Source organism: Scomber scombrus, chromosome 15 (genome assembly GCF_963691925.1).
Source record: "Scomber scombrus chromosome 15, fScoSco1.1, whole genome shotgun sequence".
In the NCBI taxonomy this organism is placed as follows: Eukaryota; Metazoa; Chordata; class Actinopteri; order Scombriformes; family Scombridae; genus Scomber; species Scomber scombrus.
In genome coordinates, this window is record NC_084984.1 from 5,440,780 (window position 1) to 5,461,328 (window position 20,549).

A 20,549-nucleotide genomic window follows, 5' to 3' on the forward strand; every position below is an offset into this window, starting at 1 on the left:
AAGCCTTTTCCTTAACTGTTGGGCACGATGAACATCAGTAAATCAGTGATAATATGTTATCGTCTGCTTTTACAACACACTGCCTGGAAATATATGTATAGAATACACACAGTATGTTTGCTGTTGTAGATCACATACTATTTGTCTAGTTTGTAATACATCATCACAAAGTATTGTTAATTTCTTAATATCTTAAGAAACAGAGGTTTATGGGAATGTCAGTAATTTTACAAGTATTTTTTTTAATATAAACCAAAATTTTGGACAAAATGTCTGATGATGACGGTAGAGGAAAAGTCAAGGGAACACTAAAGTCAGTATAATTCTTCCTCTGGGAACCATGAATGTGTGTACAACATTTCATAGCACTCTTCAGCATTATTTCTGCCCACTGACCCGCTAACGTCATGTTGCATGTTAGCAAACTTACTAAAACATAACTCAATGTCTTTTCCCTCACAGTTACTCTCGGCACTGGCGAGGAGGAGCTGTTGTCAGGACGCGTTGACATGCATTCCCCCTGAGCTTGGCGACGCCTCCCTCAGTGGTGTGGTGGCAGGATGCCAGTGCAGGCGGCCCAGTGGACAGAATTCCTGTCCTGTCCCATCTGCTACAATGAGTTTGACAGCAGCGGTCACCAGCCCATCAGCCTGGGCTGTTCCCACACGGTGTGTAAGACCTGCCTACACAAGCTGCACCGCAAGGCCTGCCCCTTTGATCAGACACCAATCAGCACTGATATTGACCTGTTGCCGGTAAACTGTGCCCTGCTGCAGCTGGTCGGAGCTCAGGTGAGTCACGGAGAATGAAGTCATGTTTATTTGAATAATAATGAGTCAGTTACAGTGAGACAGCAAGTTCAAACTCAAAACTTTGCACTTTTCCTGTGTGTCTGTGTTCTCTTGATGTATGTCTCTTAGGTCCCAGATGTGCAGCCGGTCAGTCTGAGTAGTGCGGCAGAGGTAGAGCATTACGAGGTCTGCAGGGTTTGTGTGGAGGAGCTTGCTCTCTACCTAAAACCTATCAGTGGAGCAAAAGGTACGTGTGTCTGCACAAGTGTGTGCATTCATGCATGTCTGCTTTTGATGGTACATTTTAGAGTTTCAGAAAGTGGATGTTTGAGAAAGAAAATGAAGCTCTTCGTACCAAATGTGCGGGGGCCGCAGTTCAGCTGTCTTTGTAACTTGGCATTCATGCTTCTCACACTTCTCATGACACCTAAAAGCTTCTGTACTTTTATGGTACTGAAGAAAAAAACACCTCTCTGCATAACCATATAAGAAATTGACCTGTAGTTCCGCTTCTTTCTTCAGCCAATTTTGAGTGACAGTGCTGTGGCATCTTTTAGTCTTTTTGGCTGCAATAACATCGTTTTTGACTAATTATATCATCCCCTCTAATTCACACATTACCATGTCTGGTTTCCTGAGAAGCCTGAACCACAAAAAAGGGAGGTTCTGATGCCTACCTTCCCATGATTAGGGGTTTAAATATGACATCATTATTGAAGACCCATCTTTGCTGCTGCTCTGTTATTTCTGAGGCTATATAGGTGTGTCATTGCTTTTTATTATATAGAGTTAAATCTAGATAAAATCAGTCAGATTTAAAAATGACTGATCTGTAAGTAAGTAAATGTTCTCATGGTGAGGAAGTTACACGCTTGCACTGTTTTACCACAAAGCTTTCGCCTGCCACAGGTGTGGCGACGCTGAGTCCCAGCGTGCTCAGTCGTCCCATGCAGAGGAAGCTGGTGACATTGGTGAACTGCCAGCTGGTGGAGGAGGAGGGCCGTGTGCGGGCAGTGCGAGCAGGTCGGTCGCTGGGTGAACGAACAGTGACCGAGCTTATCCTGCAGCACCAAAACCCCCAGCAGCTCTCTGCAAACCTCTGGGCAGCAGTGAGGGCGCGAGGCTGCCAGTTCCTGGGGCCTGGTGAGTGTGCATAGCATACAGTACACACATCAGCAATATACTGTAAACATCATGCTTCTTGATTCAAACATGTAACTCTGTGAAGCAAGGCAATGAATGTTATTTGGAAGACTTGTACATGTTCAAGTGTTTAGGAAGATTTCACATGTGCTATTTTTGCACAATACTTGTTAAAATTGGCATTCACATTGCCGGTATGCCTGGGACACAGTCGTGGGAACAATTGAGTGTTATCTTGCTCTTATTGCAAAACTGCTGCAGCTGTTTCTCAGTTATTGTAAAGTCTGTAAACAATCCTGTTGGATTGATACTCATGAAATCACATGACTGTTCAAAGCTCTTATTTGAACTACTCTGTGACTTTAAATGAATCAGTTGCCTTTTGGTTGACTGGTCCCATTGTGTCCAGAATTGTCTAAATTGCCTGTTTAGATTCCTCATCCAACTGACTGCTGGAGCTGGTACTCGGTGTCCTGTGATGATTACTCATAGGGCAGATTCTGACTGGGAAAATGTTTCTCATCATGATATCAGAATGAGTTCGTTTAAAAGTCTGAGGACACCTTGTTCAAGCACCATTATGTGTTAAAATAATAAAGGTTATATTTTTTGCGTTTGCTATGTCAGAGTATGTTTAGTGTTTGCATGTATACTGTATCCATGCTCATACTGTATGCTCACTCTCTGTACTCTATCTGCATCTCTTTCTTATTTATTCTCTCTGTCATCATCTCTTTCTGTCTTTCGCTCTATCCCTACATTCACCCAACCAACTCCTCATCAGCTATGCAGGAAGACGCACTGAAGCTAGTTTTGCTGGCTCTGGAGGATGGCTCAGCTCTGTCCCGGAAAGTGCTGGTTTTGTTTGTAGTCCAGAAGCTGGAGGCTCGGTTTCCCCAGGCCTCCAAAACCAGCATAGGCCACGTGGTGCAGCTGCTCTACCGGGCCTCCTGCTTCAAGGTACAGGGATCATGAATGAGTGTACACACATAGACACACAACAAACCCATAAATATGAGCAAACACAATAACATGGGAGCAAGCCGTTCTCTTCAGTGCTACTGAAGAGAGTACTGAAGAGATAGTGCTGCAAATTAATACTTTCATGTCATTAGTTAGAGAGAATATTTTCCAAGAAATAAGCTGCCAAATTAAAATAAGCAAAGTTTGTTTGTTTTTTTAATTGATCGAAGTGTACTGAGTTTGCTTCAGTCTGACATTAAAGTGGTACTACTGATATCCTTTTATTGCCTAAAAGTCATACATGTAATAAGGATATGGGCTTCTGTAGTTATATTTTATTTGCGTGTGTGTATTTCTGTGTCTGACAGACATCGCTGGTAGGGCAGAAATGCCAGCTATCTGCTGGTGATGTAACAGCAGTCTATATTTGCCCCTGTTGCCCCGCCTTGCAAGATAGAGACAGACAGCGCAGAGATGCAGAAACAGATAGATGAAAATGCAGGAACAGAAAGAAGACCTGACAGAGCTTTTAAGAGGATGGACAGCAGCAAGTGCTTGAATGATGATGAAATCCAAATCTGTTCAGCTGTAATTTTGACCGTTGAGCTTGGGAGATTTGTAATTCATAGCTGGTGGTTCAGTAATATGTGTTGGTGTCTTATGATGATTACTCATAGGGCAGATTATGAAAAAGGGACAATCCCTTTGTCTGATCTGAATCGAGTTTACAAGTCTGAAGACACTGACAACTGTTTCGAAATTCTAATATTAGTATATTCTCCCACACCAAAATATGGTATGATCGCATGTTTAAGGAATAGTTCACCCTAAAATGAAACTTTCATCAGCCACTTAGCCCGGTGTCAGGGCAAAATACCAATATGAACATTTCCCCAAACAAGTTATGCAACATAATCAAATAATATATATTATCACATTTTTTAGTCCAAAATGCCAATACTTTCGTCAGTCGCTATGTCATGCTCTTTTTTGCCTTTTTGAGCACGATTGAATATGATAATGTGTGAAGCTTCATTTTGGGATTGAAAATTCTATATTCAACTGAGTATCCTTCCATTTGATCTGTATCAGCAACAAGATGATGACATTTTCTTTTCTCTTTCTTGTTTCTCGATCCACCTTTCTTATTCCCCATCACTGTATCACCGGACCTCTCCTGCCCCTCAGGTGACTAAGCGTGATGAGGACTCCTCACTGATGCAGCTGAAGGAAGAGTTTCGTACATACGAGGCTCTCAGGAGAGAACATGACGCTCAGATTGTCCACATTGCCATGGAGGCTGGCCTACGAATTTCACCTGAGCAGTGGTCCTCTCTGCTGTACGGAGACCTGGTCCACAAGTCACATATGCAGTCTATCATTGACAAGGTACTGTTATGGATCATATGCTAGTCATTAGTAATGAGCTGTTACTCCAATTGTCAACTGTCAATTTAATTACATTTCAAATGGTGAGTAGCCTCTTTAGTTTCTGTATGTTTACTGATAGATGTTTCTACTCTTAACTTGTTTAAGACTAATCTCTTCTATTCTCTGCTCTAGCTCCAGTCTCCAGAGTCATTTGCAAAGAGCGTTCAGGAGCTTACAATTGTTCTGCAGAGGACAGGAGATCCTGCCAACCTCACAAGCCTTAGACCTCACCTGGAGCTACTAGCTAACATAGACCACAATCCAGGTACTTCACTTTAACACTAACACATTTCATCTGAATGATTAAATTCATGAGCCTGAACAATTGACACTTAACAAAGATTAATGAGATATAAGTGATATAAAATAGGCTAGCTGTAACACTCACATATCAAAATGTAATTAGCCAGCATAAAACTAATGATTATTTTTCTGTGAAACACACTTCATGCACAATGACTAGCACTTCATGCACAATGACTAAGCAGGGAGTTGAATCATGTGGTTGACTTTTAAAATATTATGGCTCTCATAAATGTGTTCTGTATTGTGAACCTTGTTAGTAATTTGTTATTAGTCATTATATTGTTATGAAACAAGTGCTTCTGGCATTATGAATGAAAAGTCAGACGCTATATTATTCTACCTCAGTGTAATGTATTATACAGATGTAGGTACTGTAATTTGTCTATAGTGTCATACAGCTCTTACCACGATTGTACACTACACCCCTGCAATACTAGTGTATAATATCCCACAGAAATTGTTTGGAAACCCTGCAATACCAATACCAGATACTAAATGGATACATTTTTAAATAAAATATAAAAATATCTACCTGCATCACCCTTTTGCTCCAGACTGAAATATATTTTAGAAACTATTGGATGCATTACTGTGAAATTATGTACAGACAGTCAATGTTCAGGATTAAGCACCATTATGAGGGTGACATACTGTTGATATTGATAGGCATAAAATTTGATACTGATATTCATGTTGTCCTCAGGATGAATTTATTTGTGCGGGGAACCACATCAAAGACACTTGTTTAGCGTCTTTTGATACCTTTTTGTTAGCATACTGTTTAACGGAGATAATTAAAAAACTGCTGGTTTCCTCATCTGAAAAACAGTCAGCTAGAGAGTTTTACTGTAGCTCAAGTATTAGGATGTCCTGTCCGATAATGCCTTTTTGAGACCTTGTACAGTCATAAGAATCTCTACTAAACAGTATGTGTTATTGATCTGTGTGCAGATGACCCAGCACCATCATGGGAGGAGCTGGAAAGTGTGATGCTGGCTGTAAAGTTGGTGGTTCACGGACTGGTGGAATTCATACAGAACTTCAGCAAGAAGAGCCACGACACTCCACAGGTACACTGATGTGCCACGATGCGATCGAAAGGTTTTGTTATTTAAAATGGACAACACAGCAAGCAAAAAATTAGATGGGTTGCAGGCGATGAGACTGGCAGAGATCATAAACATATTATTTCCACAGTGGAAAATTGCAGAACAGTAAAGACGGACAATCCTAGGAAGAGAAATTGCACTGTAGAAAAAATGTTCAGGGTTCTCCAGTATAGTCATAGCTGTGGTGTCTAAAATACTTAAAAGGAAATGAAATGATCTCTGTCCACTAACATTGTAGCAGTAAAGGTACTTAACTCAATAACCATTAATTATTTGATAGTTTTATTATAACAGCATTATAATAACAGTTAACAGTTAACAGATAAAACAGCTATGATATCAAACATCTTACTTGTCCACACCCTGGATAAAACATGCCCTCTTAAATTGTGGAAACTTGTTAAAGGTACAGTTGACATATGGCCATCATATCTTAATACCAATGAGGACCTTGAAGAACATGTGCCATCATAGTCCTTAACTGTGGAATACCTTTGATTCTTTGAGGGATTAAATAATGAATCAAATTAGAATTTCAGACAAAATTGTTTCATATCTTCTGACCTTCGTTCGACACTGAAGAGGCCCTCCTCTCCTACCACCAGGCTCCAAAAGATGACCTGATGATTTTACCCCTGCCTTAATCTGACTAACTAAATCAGTGCACAGCTGATGAGTGGAGCAGGAAATGATTCTCTGCACCACAAAAGAGACAAAGCAAATGTTATGTGTGTAACCTTCTACTCATCTTCACCTCTGCCTTTTGGCTAAGACATTTTGTGGATTAAAGGGACCTATTTTTGTATGGTTGCTTTGGAGGCAGTTTTGAAGTAGCCCCCCTGCCATAAACACAACATTTATGAAGCTAATGATTTATAAGAAAGTATCACAGAGGCTCTGCTTCAAGTATCTGATATATTTTTTTTATGATGTTTAGCAATAATCCTTTGTAGTGTGCCCACACCTGTTTGTGAGCTTTGATTTGTGACATCATTCCTTTTTTTCCCAGCACAGTGTCTTTGACATATATTTGGCATCCATTGTGGTGAATTTTGAGACTCTTTCCTTTCAACCTCTAATGAGTCTGCAAATAAACAACAGAACCACCTTGGATATAGTAAATTAGTCACAACAGTATAATTTAGTGAAGAATACAGTAAAACACTCTGAAGAGTAAACATTAACTATCACTGCGACATGAACTTTACACTTATTATTATAAAGCGTTAACCAGGTTCTATGATAACTGCCACAATCCCCAACTTCAAACTACTATATGAGCCGTAATGAGCCGTAATGTATGTATGTACTGTTTATATATATATATTATTACAATATTAACACTATGAGTAAAAATCATCTGGGAAAAGCAATAAAGTGATTGTTTGTCTCAGAAGAACAGTAGAGGTGATGCATTAGTTTCATGTTACAGTTAATATGTATTGTGTCCGTGTGTGTCGCAGCCTCAGGCCAACAGCAAGTATAAGACCAGCATGTGCCGAGACCTTCGTCAGCAGGGAGGCTGTCCCAGAGGAACCAACTGTACATTTGCACACACACAGGATGAGCTGGAGAAGTGAGTGAGCACATGCAAAGTTACAGATAGACTCCCTTTATATTATATATAAGATAAACAAAACAAAGAACTTTATGAGTTTATTATGTATAATCAGATTAAAAATGCATGAATTTTATTTTAGGTAAATTTGATGAAATTAGACAATTAGCAATATTACATTAAGGATCTGTAGCCTAAGATGTGCTTAGTCCACCCTGTAAGAAAAATACCTCTCCTCTGCTTTAATTTAGGTCTACACAACCTCTCCCAACCCCCCCTTTTTAATTAAATGTTGTTTATCTAATCATGTATCTATTTACAAGAGGATTTATGAGAGGTCCTCTGTCATAATATTATTGCAGTAATAAGGCTACACATGTGCATGCACACACACTGTATTCAATGCAAATATACATAACATACATCATCCCTATTACACTTAATTCTCCGATTGTTAATTCTTCTCTTTGCAGATTTAGACTGAGGAATAAGAAGAGCAGCAGTGTTGGCCGTGCATTCCCTCTAGCACCTGGGGTCATGGGTAAAACATTCACCATGGAGGGCAGCATCCACACAGATGTGTCTGCAGGAGTGGGGCAGGGCCTCAAAGGCACAGGCGATAACACAGAGGGAATTCCTGGCCTGACTCACCCTCAGCTTATCTCCAGAGGAGCTGACATGATGGAGGAAATGAAGAGAGCGGTGCCAAATGGATCCAATGGGGCTAACGGTTCCAACGGGCTAATCAGAACCACGTCAGGGTCAACAGAACAGTAAGATTATTCCTCTTATTCCTCTTTGACAGCACGTTAACACAATGTTATTTGTTCATTATTTCTCTTTATGTTGTAATTCTGTCCATTAGGAAGCCCACCTCTCCTCCCAGGACTCCAGTCAGCCACTCCGCAACGTCATCTCCATTGAACACAGTTGGACGGGGTGATGGTGGCGGTCCTATACCCAAACATGGTCAGTTCATGCTGCGTGCACCACATCCTTCTCAGGCGTCAGAGATGTACTATCAGGAGCCCCACTCTGCATATGACACGGACCACTATCAATCAACCTGTGAGTCTTTATTTTTAATAAAAGTTTTAATAAAAAGAAAATATTGTTTTTTCTTCAGAAAGTGCAAATGAATGTTTTCTTCCTCCTCTCCAGCAGGTTCCTACTATACATCTACTCTCCATCCTTCACACAAACCCTGCCTGGCTCGGTTCCTCAGATCCTCCAACGTCCCAGAATCCTCTCTTCCACCTTCCATTGGCCCTCCACCATCCTCCTACCCTAGTGATCCTCAGACGCCACACCCATCTTCCTCCTCTTCCTCGGGATACCCGCCACACCCACCTAGAGATCGGATGGGACCTCCTCCTGCCTTCCACCCCCACCCCCACCCGGGTCAGCCTCAGTATGGGCCTCTGGCCCCTGCCCATGGTGTTTATGCTCCCCTCTATGACAGCAGGAGAGTATGGAGGCCTCAGGTGAGCTTTCTGTTAATGATCATGCTACCATGTCATTTGATCATCCTATAACCTTATTGATTATGTTGACTATCATCATTATAGCTGTACCACAGAGAGGATGCCAGGAGTAACTCACTGCCTCCAGAGGTGCTGCATTCCTCTGTCTACCAGCCTCCACTCAGGGAGAGATTCAACTCTCTAGACAGCAACTACTGCTCTGGAGCCGAACACCGTGCAGGCCTACACAGGGTAGGTGAAAAAAATGCACGTCTTACACTGTAGCCATGGAGAATACTCATTTCTGACTGGATGGACAGATTTATTTTCCACAACTCACCTCTGAAGTAGCTGCCACATAATTGTTTCAGTTTAGGACATATATATGTTTAAAACTAGCTCTTGTTAGGCTCAAGCTGCTCCCACGTTTAATCCGACATTGACAGTAGCAGTGCCAACATAGAATCTATTTAAGAAGTGTAATGCCCTAAAAAACAAACGTAATTATTGACAAGTGGGTGTCCTGTAAGAGAAATAATCCACTCTGAGCCTTGTAATAATTAAAAATAATGCTCTCTGCTGAGGGTAATATTAAACTAATTAGCTTTCTGTATTTCTATTCTTGTTGACATGGAATATCTCTTGTGTAACATACATTACATCCAGTGAATCCATCTTTATTAATTGATGTTGGCTCAACTTACACTGATCAAATTCATGCTGCATTCTTTTCCGCAGTTTCTTTTCCTTCAATTTCCCTTTTTACTCCTACATACAGTATCATCTCACCTCTACCTTCCTTGCCAGCCACAGAGCTGCAGTATGTAGCTTCAGCCTCCTCTGTAGTCCTCCCACTTCTCACCCAAATATGTCTCTGCCTCCCCCACTCACTATTTGACATCATCTTACAGCATCACCTCCATGACTGCTTTAATACACAGCCATATTTAACAGTACTTTGTGTGTCCATATTACCTGTGATAGATATATTTATAATGAATGACACAGGCTTATGTATTTATATTTATATACATCTGTTCGACAGTTATTCAAATTTAAGTGGAAAATACTATGACAGACAAAATATGTTTTTGTGTGTTTTATAAAAAACAACTATTCTTCACTTACACATCAGGGGATGGATTGTAATACAACTATAAATATTGATTTATTCTTTTTGCAGCAAGACTTGAACCCTTGCAACATTCATTTGTCATGCACCACTATTAGCGAGCACCTAAAAAAATGATCTCCCAGTCATGCAGGACAGCACAATTTGTATTCTATATATATCATATATTCACATATATTCACTTATTACAATGCAATATAGCATATTACCCTGTACTTGCATGTAAAGTATATGGTGGCATATATTGCATTGTGTGCTATTGTGACCACCCTTTTAACACAGTCTTAACAAAAACAAAACATTATTACTTATTATAATGTGAGTGTTGTTATATCGCTTTGCATTGTATTGTTTTTTAAGTTGTTTTTTCCATCCCTACATCTTCAGAAAAGGCCCCTCCGTCTGCTTCCATGTCTAGACCAAGACCAAACATAAAAAAATAGTCAGACCTACATATAATTGGGAAACTTTGGAGAAAGATTGCATACAAATCTGGCTCTACCTTTGAGATACAACTCTGAATTTTACTTATCAGTTGTCATGGCTTCAGCCTTTTTTCAGTGTTGTAACTAAACTGTTGATATATAATTAGTATATGAATATAAGTATTGTTTTCTCTTTCCTTTTCCTGCTTTCACCTGCACTTCTCTTTTCCAATGCTCTCCTGTCAGGACTATGGACGTGTTCCTCTGGGCTATGAGGATCTATTCAGAAGGAAGCAGGAACAGTGGGCACATCATCACCACCATCACAGCACCAACAGGCCCTCCCAGTCCTCCCCAATCTTCACCATCGATTTTGGAACTGAGGTAGAAAGAAAATAAGAGAGCCAACATACTATATATGCTAACACAAACAAAGAGCATAATTAAGGCTTATAGGCAGCACATATTAAATGCTACCATGATTACTTTATTAAAAGAACAGTTTGGATTTTTATGGATGGGGTTGCATTGGATAGTTATCCACAGTCAGTGTATTACCTGCAGTAGATTTGGGTCGGCACCCACCCAGTTTGGAGAAGCTGACCGGAGTACTGCTGTGGATGAGTCCAGCAGCAAAATGTATTTTAGCCACCTAAAAAAGCAGATCAGCTGTTTGTGTGAGAAAGTGCTGCTGCGGCGTAATACAGTGCACAGCATGTGAAGGAATACGGATGTTCTACAGTTGAGAAAATGTAGTGGAAATGGGGTTATACACTGACTATGGATAACTACTTAACACAATCCCACTTCAAAAAACCCAAACTATCCCTTTGATACTGTCACTACAGCCTCATGAAACTAAGATTAATGAATCACTTGTATAGTTTACCATTTTTGAAATATGTTGGATTTAATTCCTATCCTGAAAGCTTTTGCTTTGGCTGTGTCTAATGCTATATAAGTGGGAGATAGTTGCTTAGCAACTGTGGGTGAAGATATCATAGCAATGCACAATTGTGGCGTGTATGCATGTGTGGGTGTGTGTGAGAGAGAGATAGATAGAATGAGAGAAAGTGAGAGGAGAGACTTTAACAAGCAGTGACTCAGGCTTTCAGTTTAGTAAAGCTTTGTTTAACGGCACATCGGATATGTTTTTGTGAAGATATCCACCTTAAAAAGAGCTCTTATTAAAGACCCCAAAAGGACCTTTTCAGTCTCAATATGATTTTGAAGCATCTGCATAACAAACATAAACAAACATACCTACAGCAAAAAGACTACTACTACTACTTTTATTTAATGATGTCCAGAGCTTGCCATAGGGATGATAGCAAAGTACTAGCATTTCAGCACTGAAATGAGGGAATAAATTGAAATTTTTGATGCTGTATTAGTTGTAGGAAGCCTCCGAAAAAACATGCACTGTATACGTATCTCATTTCACTTAAGATCCATTATCTAATATATACCCACTTATTTTGTACAGGGTCACAATAGGGCTGAGACTGATCCCAGCTCAGGATGCACCCTGGACAGATAGTCTATTACAGGACTAACACATACAGACAATCACGCACGCATACATTCATTCACACCTACCGGAAATGTAGAGTGTTCAGTTCACCTCTTTAGACTGTGGGATAAAAACCCACACGAACACAGGGAGAACATGCAAATTCTAGCCAGCTGGTGTATTCAAACCTTCTCTTTGTGAAGCAGGCACTGAGCTACCGTGCCACCCCATTGTGTTATTATGAAAATGAAAATGTAATAAAACTGATAAAATAGATTAAAATATTTCTTTTTTTAAAGGGGAGGGGGGGGGGGGGTTTGATATATATGAGAGGATAAAGCATTTAGAAACATGAACATATAAATTATTCAATAAAATTAATAATGGCTATAAAATATTACTGATTCATACATTGCAATGATGTCAGAAAAGTAGGTTGATGAAATACTATAAAGTTGGCTATAAAAAAATACATAGAAGATTTTTGAAATCAATAATACAAAAACTGACAGGCAACCAATGTTAGGACTTTAAAACAGGTGTATTGAAAAGCACCAAACATTGTTCAAACAGCTGCTTTCTCAAACTGCTACATCTTTTTTCCTGTCTTAAAAGAAAATGCTCAGCAGAAGGTCATTGGTGGCTGAAGGGAAAGCTTTGTAACAAGAGATTTACAGTTTCTCTCATGGCGATTGTAGATATTGTTCTCAGGTGACCCCTAAGTCAAGGAAAATCCCCAAGTCCCTGTAATCCTTGTGACCTTTTGGAAACGTGCAAAGGAGTGTGTCTCACCATCGCTTTAAAACTATCTCTATCTCCCTCTCTCCATTTCTTTCTCTTTTAGCATGTGGAGAGCAGTGGAGGTCAGTGTGTGGGGTGCAGGTACAGAGGTGAGGAGAGTTTAGCACACTATTCTCCATGGTCCTGTGGTACTATCGGCCCCTGCATCAGCCCCTTCGAGCCGGAAACACTCACTCATGCTGCACCTCACTCCTGCTCAGAGCACTCGGTGAGACTCTTCACACACCCACAAGCAGGAGCATGCTTATTATTGACATGCATGCGCTGAGCGACTGTTCCTGTTTTTCTCATGCAGGAGTTGGACAATAACGGAGGTGGAGGTGGTGGCGTTAGCAGTGGTGGTGTGGGAAAGCGATGGCTGCATTCATTGGATCACTACCGGCGATTGAAAGACGAAGACCCAATCATTCCCTTTAGTGAGGGACCCATTATATCCAAGTGGGGAGCCATATCCAGGGCTTCTCGCACAGGGTACCACACCACCGACCCTGTCCAAGCCACAGCCTGCCAGGGCAGTGCCAACACCACTCCCATCAACTTTAAAGGTGAGGAAGGATAAAAGAGTGGTGCGAGAAATGACAGCGGAAAGCAGGCAAAGAAAATGCAGTAGGTAACAAGGCTGGCATGGGTAGAGAGAGGGGGGAAAAGGAAAGAAAGAAGTGTCAGAAAATAAGTTGTAAGATAAGTTTGTTTTTTTCTTTTTTATATGATGAGACTTTGGAATGACCTGCCTAAGGAGATCAAGTCAGTATCACTTCTTAAAACCAATTGTTATAGTCTAGCTGTCAGTGTTTGCCTTTGGCATGTTGTCTTTGCCTTTTATGATTCAGCTTTAATCATAATGATGTTCTGTCATGTTTTGTTATTTGGATTTATTTATGTTATTTTATCAGGTTTTTCTTGTTGTCTACAAGTCTTTAATGTAAAGTTGTATATTTCATCCTGCTAATGTGATGCAGCCGTTTTTAATATTAATGTCATTTATCTGTGAGGCACTAAACTGTGTTAATACACAAATGCATAAAAAGTTATTCATATACAGTATATATCTAATCAGTGTTGTTTTTTTATTGACTGTTGCTTTTGATGTGTCTCTATTTACTCAGATTACAACCCACACTTGGATCACAGTGACTACAGGTGGAGCTCCAGAGGATCAGACTCTTCCAGCCACTCCAGTTTCCTAGAAAGGTACAAAACATTCGCACGCTCCATTCTTTTTGACCAAAGTGTCAAATAATAAGGTTAATGTATGTAGAAGTAATCGCTCTGAGCAAAAGCACTGGCTTCAGACTGCTCTGAACGCTTGGTATCCAATGGTTTTTTCTACTTTCAGTCCAAACTGACGTTGGCTTGTGACAGATTTCCTTATATGTTCATCTGCTCCACACACAACGTGCAAGTTCACTACTCCACTCCGCTAACATTAAGGCATTTTCCCATAGTTTAAGGGTCATGCTGAGCTATGACTTGAGTCGAGCTAGCATGCTGTGAGTGTTTTTCCATTACACAGCAGGACAAAGTAAAATAAGTCGTTTACCTGTTGGAGGTGTGCTGGTCTTCATCTAACATCATTATCACTGTGACTCTTTCTGCTTGAACTATTTCTACCTGCATTACTTCTAACTGATCCACTGAACAAAGAGTTCCAAATATGTCTGTATGTTGTTTCATTTCATTGGACCTTAATGTTAGTTAAAGACTTCTGTTAATTGTGTGAGGAACATGTTGTATTTCATCTAAATTTTTTTAGTCTCGTAAAAGCTTTTGATATGAAGCAATAAAGAAGAACATGTTGGGTTTGCATTGGCAGTAGCTTCACACAACTCTGATACATGCTGCCCGTCAGCAGCTTCTGGAAAGCTGACCAATCAGAACAGAGTGGGCTCTTTTGGAGACAGGAGCAAAGACTGCCTCAACTGAGAGGCTGCATAAATAGAGTATAAGTTGAATAAGATGAGACAATTAGTTTTTGGTGTGTTTGAATCATGCAAAGCTACTCTAGTGATGTCCCAGAATAAAAATATAGATCTGGAAATGTGCATAATAGATGCCCTTTAATTCCCGATTGTTCTTAACACACTCTTCCTCTCTCATCCCTCTCTCCCATCTCATTGTAATGCAGTCATTTCCTCTCTGTGGTCAGGCTAAAAATAGAGCTGCTAGCTGGTTGGTAAAAACCCACTTGGCAGCTAAGAGAAGGAGTCAGGAAAGTCCTCTGCACTAGTATATCTTATGTAGTTTAAACATATCTTCCAGTATTCTGTCATGCCATTTTAATAATTTTAATAATATAAATATTTTACCTTCATCATCTTTACTGATACCAAAGATATACACATACCAAGTACTGTTGCATTTGCTTTACTTTACTTTTGAAAAAGTAACCATATTATATTGTTTATGTATCTGTATATGTTTATGTGTGTTTGTGGATTTAGTGAGCAGCTTTGTGCATCAGAGCTGCACAGACGCAGGACTTCTTTAAGCAGTGGAGAGAAAATCGTGTCTGATCTGCAAACCCGTCAAACCTCCTACAGCCAGGATCGGGACAGAGTATGTGACCGGGCTGAGAGTGAACCCGACCCGGACCGAGACATTGAGCTTGAACTGTGCGCTCTGCACATGGAGGATTCAGACAACCAGGAGATAAAGTCTCAGGTTGGAATGATTATGTAGATCAGACCATTCATTTGGAGATAATGTCTGTGATGTTGCTTGATGATTTCTGAAGCGATGTTTTGAGGTTTGGAATTTAATTAATCCAACTTTTTTTTTAATTGTCTTTGCTTCTCAGGACTCTTTAGACCTGGCCACCCCACAGTCTCAGGATGCTTCCCACCTCCTCCCACCATCCTGCTCCTCTCCACTCCTCTCATCCCCTGTGGAGGAGCACGCCCTAGCAGAGGGTCCTTCAACAGAAAAAATGGATGCTCACCTGCTCAAAAAGATGGCTTTCAGGTGAATTTTGACCTAACAGTAGCTAGAGTGGTTTTTCTGTATGAGAAACTATCAGTGTACTGAATCATCATCTTTCTTCCCTTCCTTTCTTTTGGTTTTCCAGGAAGTCTCTTTCTCCTGGAGGGTTGGTTTCAGGAGGTCTGGGTGTCGGCAAGCTTGTGCTACGGACTGGACCTCCCCGACTTGGGGACTCTTCTACCCGGGTGTGTCCTGAAACACCAGGGACAGAGATGCTGCTCAATGGGAGCTAAGGGGACACAAAGTCTGACTCTGATCAGCACCAAGACAGAGCTGAGTTGCCCACAACATATCCTGGTTAAAGGGAAAACTATTGAATTCCAGCCTTCATATATGTCAATCATATGCCTGAATCAAATGTAACTTGAGTGGTCAACATTCTGTCACAAGGGGCAAGATAAAACACATTGTACTGCCTCCAAAGTAGGGATTTTCACCAATGTACAGCTCTACAGAGAATTAAGTGATATTGGTGTTACTTCCTATACAATACCTGACCTGCTGGAGTCAGGTTTGAAATTTTACCCTGGTCACATTTAGGAGAAAGGCTGGACGCCTCACAGCATCATATAATTGCTCATTTTACATGACATTGTACTCATGAGTTTTACATATCATGCAGTTGTGGTTTAACACGGTAGGCAAAGACAGACATATGTTTGATTGGCCTCGTTACACATCATCCTACATGGTCTGTGAAGATCTGTCATGGTCTGTCAGACAACAAAGTGGCAAAATAATGTGGGAATTTCCTTCAGTTGTGCCACTTTTTTAGTTTACTTTAGGTGTCCTTTAATGTTATGTTAATATTGTCCTTTACTTAATCTTCATTTTTTCCCATATGTTGTGTGGATTAACAGCAGGAACTGATCTGTTCATGCAGTATTGAGATTGGAAACCTGGGAAAGTAAATACAAGTAATTTGCAGCAGTAAATCATTAAGATATTTATGTCTGCTCCACACATGCTCTACAGTCTTATTAACATAATTTACTGTGCGTTATTGCTCTGCAGCTTGTGCCTTGACAAAAAGTTTGTTCCTTCCATGACAGGCATCGGTTAAGCACCACATAGCTTTCTATATAGTTCATTAAGAAAAACTGTGGCATTATTCATCACCCCTTGAAACTTTTGCCAGCTTATGGATCTGACAATTATCTTTCATTTATTGCTATCTCTGTACATGTTAAGGAATTTGTTTCTCTGAGTAGCTTTACATGGCAATGGCTTCATCCAGCAAAATGCCACTTGTTTAGTTAATAGCCTTTATTGTAATACTGCAGAACACATTTTTCAAAGTATTTCTTGAGAAATCAAATGATAGATGCTTTAATGCTGAGAGTCCATCCCTCAGTGAAGATCAAAACTGCAGAAAACAGAGGTCTTCCCTTTGCTGATACTCAAACAAGCCTCTGTCTTATACGAGTCATATGATCTTGTAAATGATGACCTCCAAATTTCCTGGACTGTCATGTGATCGCAGAACACAATGACACAGTAATAAACTGAATTTGTAAATGATCACTGATCACTGGAGGTCATTAGGGATGGAAACAAAGTACAGATGTGTGTACCCTTTTTTAAAATATTAAATATGTTACTCATACTACACTGCCTTTAACATAGTCTCTTATTAGTTGACTTGTACTGCATTAAGCATTTCATCTTGAAACAGAAATTGTCAGCGGCAGATGAAGCTCATTTTGGTAGATTTTTATAGAAGCAACATTAACTCACAGTTAACCTTTTTGTACCTGTGGTGGTTCTTGCATTTAATCCTGCTGACTGCTCTATCTGTCTTTCCTTCACACACACACACAGCACATTTGTGCACAAACTGTCAGCCACGTAGTAGATATACACACACACATGCAACACAATGGCCTTCTCTCTCCTTGGTGTTGCATAAAGCTAAACATTTGGCTTTACAATGGCTTTTATCCATGCTCACTGACAGACTCCTGATGTTGTCTTACACATAAACATGATCTCAGAAACTGAACACTGGAAATCAATTTTTTGTAAGCCCATGGCGTTTTCCTGTGCTTTCCAGTCCAGTCATATTTACGTACTATGTAAAAAAAAATATCCAGAGAGCATGCATGATATTTCAAGCTGAAGCCTACAAAAGTGAGGGACACCACTTCTTGTGTTTCTTCATGCTCTATCTTTTTTTAACTTTTTTTTTTTTTTCTGTTTTATTTTATGCATTGCTAACTTCTGTGAAGTTGTTTGTCGGGGTATTTTGTATCAGGATCTTTGTTACTCGTGTTCTGTTTGTTATATTTTACATCACAGAGAAAAAACTGATCGTCTCGTCTAATGTTTAACTGTGTTCGCTGGTCTCAGATGCACTGTTGTCAGTACGCTGTAAACCACCAAAGTCCACATCACTGTAATTTTGTGCAGTATGGGTGATTTCCATACAGCCTAGCCTTGCCTCACTCCCTTTTATAGATAAGAGGCATCTTGTGTGTGGCAGAGACTCAATGGCTTTAATATATAGCAAGAAAACATTAACCCATTTTTAGATATACAAGACTTAAGGTCATGGAAGCTCTTCTGAATTTGTTTACTGTTCTAAATCTTATGAGATTTGTGTAGGATGAGAAGAGGAGGGCTAACTAATCTTTGAATCTTTCAAGCTCCCTCTTTAATTTCTTCTCATCTCAGCTACTGTACCTTTTCAAAAACAATTTCAAGAGGCAACAGCAATGTCTTTCCGCTTAAATTATATCTTAAATCCCATTTTAGAGGATTGCAGAATGGGGTTATTTGGGGTAACTCTCTTATCTCAAACCCAACATATGCTGGGATAAGCTGGTAGACAAAGTCAAGAAATGACAAGTGGGCTGAAGAATTCTTTGTGACCGGATGTGATAACACAAGGCTTTAGAAAACTCTCCAATATTTTGCAGGGTTCATTTCTGAGAGGAAAGCTGGCACAGGGATTTAGCCAATCCTTGTCAGGAATCTAGCTACCTACTGTTGCTCTGCATCTGTTTACAACTTCACCTTTGAAGTCATGCGATGTTAAGTGCCATGTTGTGTACAGTACAGTACAGTACAATCAATCCCTGCAATTTTCCTATAGCTTTTCATTTTCTTCAGCTAAAAATGATGTGAGGAGAGAAAGGCTCCGTCAAGTTGAGGAGTTAGGATACTTCTCTTGTAGTTCTGCTTTGTTCCATCAGAGGAGGCTAGATCCTTGTCTGTCTGAATCGCTCAGGGAAGAATTGAGTTGCACAGCTACTTTGGCAGTTTCTATGTTCATTACTTTAAATATTCTGTGGAAGTATTTACCCGAATTTCCCGTGCTGATGACTGACCCTTCACCCAAAGTATAAATGCGTTAAAGTGTTACACTGATTATATTGTTTGTCAGTGTTTTCTTTTGCCTCTCAGTATCAATATTGGCTTTGCTATTCCTGTTCTCATGGGAAAGGGCTGGGCACTACTGTATGGAAGAACAGTATTGTGAGTATTGAACTAATGTCAAAGTGATACTTTGTGTTTCCTTTAAAGTGTCTATAGAGCACTGCTGTAGTGGCTAATTGCACTGCACTAGTTCCCACCCCATCACTGCCAATGAGTGCACTCTGACTGTGAGTGCCCTCTCCCTTCAGCCCCACCCACCCCCACACTCACACTTTCCTTCACCCCCTCTGCCCCCATCCTCCCTGCATTCTTTGTCATGCATGCAATATAGTCCCTCTTGTGATGGCAGAGGAGTATTAATGATTCTGTAGTTGTGATACAACACACCCAGCGCTGTAAGAGTTCTGCACATGCCCACTGTGTGGCCACGCCAAGTGCTGAAGTTTGCTTGCAGCATTTTACATGTTTGCTCATGAAAATGAATGATTGGTAAATAGAGATTATATTATTATTATTGTTACTATTATTGTTATTACCACATTTGGCTGTTGTTGTGGTATTTTTCCTTCTTGGTATAAGTCTGCTTCTTTGTTTTGAATTTGAGAATTTGCTAAAAAAGTTACATTTTTTTATTAGACAACAAAGTGTCTCATTATTCTATATTGTATGGGAAAAAGCCTGTTTGTTGATTGTGAAACATATGATGAACTGATGTTTTTTGACTATTCATGTCTGTATTAGACATTTTATTTGCTAATCTATTGTTCGATTGAAATGTAAATGAACTTTTAAGAGATGGTACACATCCGTCATTGTATACAGTCTGGCACCATCATTAGATGGACTTATAGTAAAGACGCTCATTTATAAAACCTGTGATAATCAGATATATTTAAATGTTTGAATCATTGGGACAGTTGTGTAATGTTTCAGAATGAGGAAAATAAAATCCTTAAGAGACAGCATATCTAAAATGTCCCCATAATGAATAATACTGTTATGTATTCCATTTATTTCCTTGGAAATATCACATTGTGAAAGGTTTCCCTTTTACTTAACTGTAAGGTAATGCAGGACTGAAGCAAGTGTTTTATGTGCTATAAATGGTCGATGAAACTGTTTGAGTAGTGTTTGACTGACTGATTGATTCTTTTGTGCATTTTCTGGCTAGTTCACCTGTGTTACACTGACATGCAGACAGCTTGGCCGAGCAGCAAACTGCTTCTCTGTTGCACTGAGAGATGGAGATATGAAAAGGACGATTTCAGCACATGAGATTGCATGCTATAATAAAGCGACAACAAATAATGCTTCGTTGTATTTCTTCTCATCATGTGTGACGATCATATTTTGACAATTCATTGAGATGACATTATTTAAATGGTTCTGTTAACCATTACATATTGTTCTGCTCAACTATGACCCAGTTTTACATATTTGAGAAAAATATAAACACTGTAACACCTTTCTTTTAGTCTGACCCAGAATATGCAAACTTTTAGGCTCATATAGATGATAAACATTTTTGTACATAAACGGTGTTGGGAGTAAAATTTG

The 20,549-nt window shown here is 39.8% G+C and overlaps 1 protein-coding gene across 1 annotated transcript; it reads left to right on the plus strand.

The window, feature by feature from the left end:
* Positions 1-560: 560 nt before the first annotated feature.
* rc3h2 (ring finger and CCCH-type domains 2) lies at positions 561-15,875 on the plus strand. The gene is made up of 19 exons (XM_062434876.1): positions 561-791; positions 921-1,038; positions 1,701-1,934; positions 2,719-2,894; positions 4,086-4,286; positions 4,461-4,593; positions 5,586-5,704; positions 7,207-7,319; positions 7,775-8,074; positions 8,167-8,369; positions 8,463-8,785; positions 8,870-9,016; positions 10,568-10,705; positions 12,679-12,867; positions 12,931-13,180; positions 13,742-13,826; positions 15,077-15,296; positions 15,433-15,596; positions 15,700-15,875. The coding sequence occupies exons 1-19, from the start codon at positions 561-563 to the stop codon at positions 15,845-15,847; spliced, it is 3,492 nt and encodes a 1,163-aa protein (XP_062290860.1). The 3' UTR covers positions 15,848-15,875.
* The last annotated feature ends 4,674 nt before the right edge of the window (positions 15,876-20,549 follow it).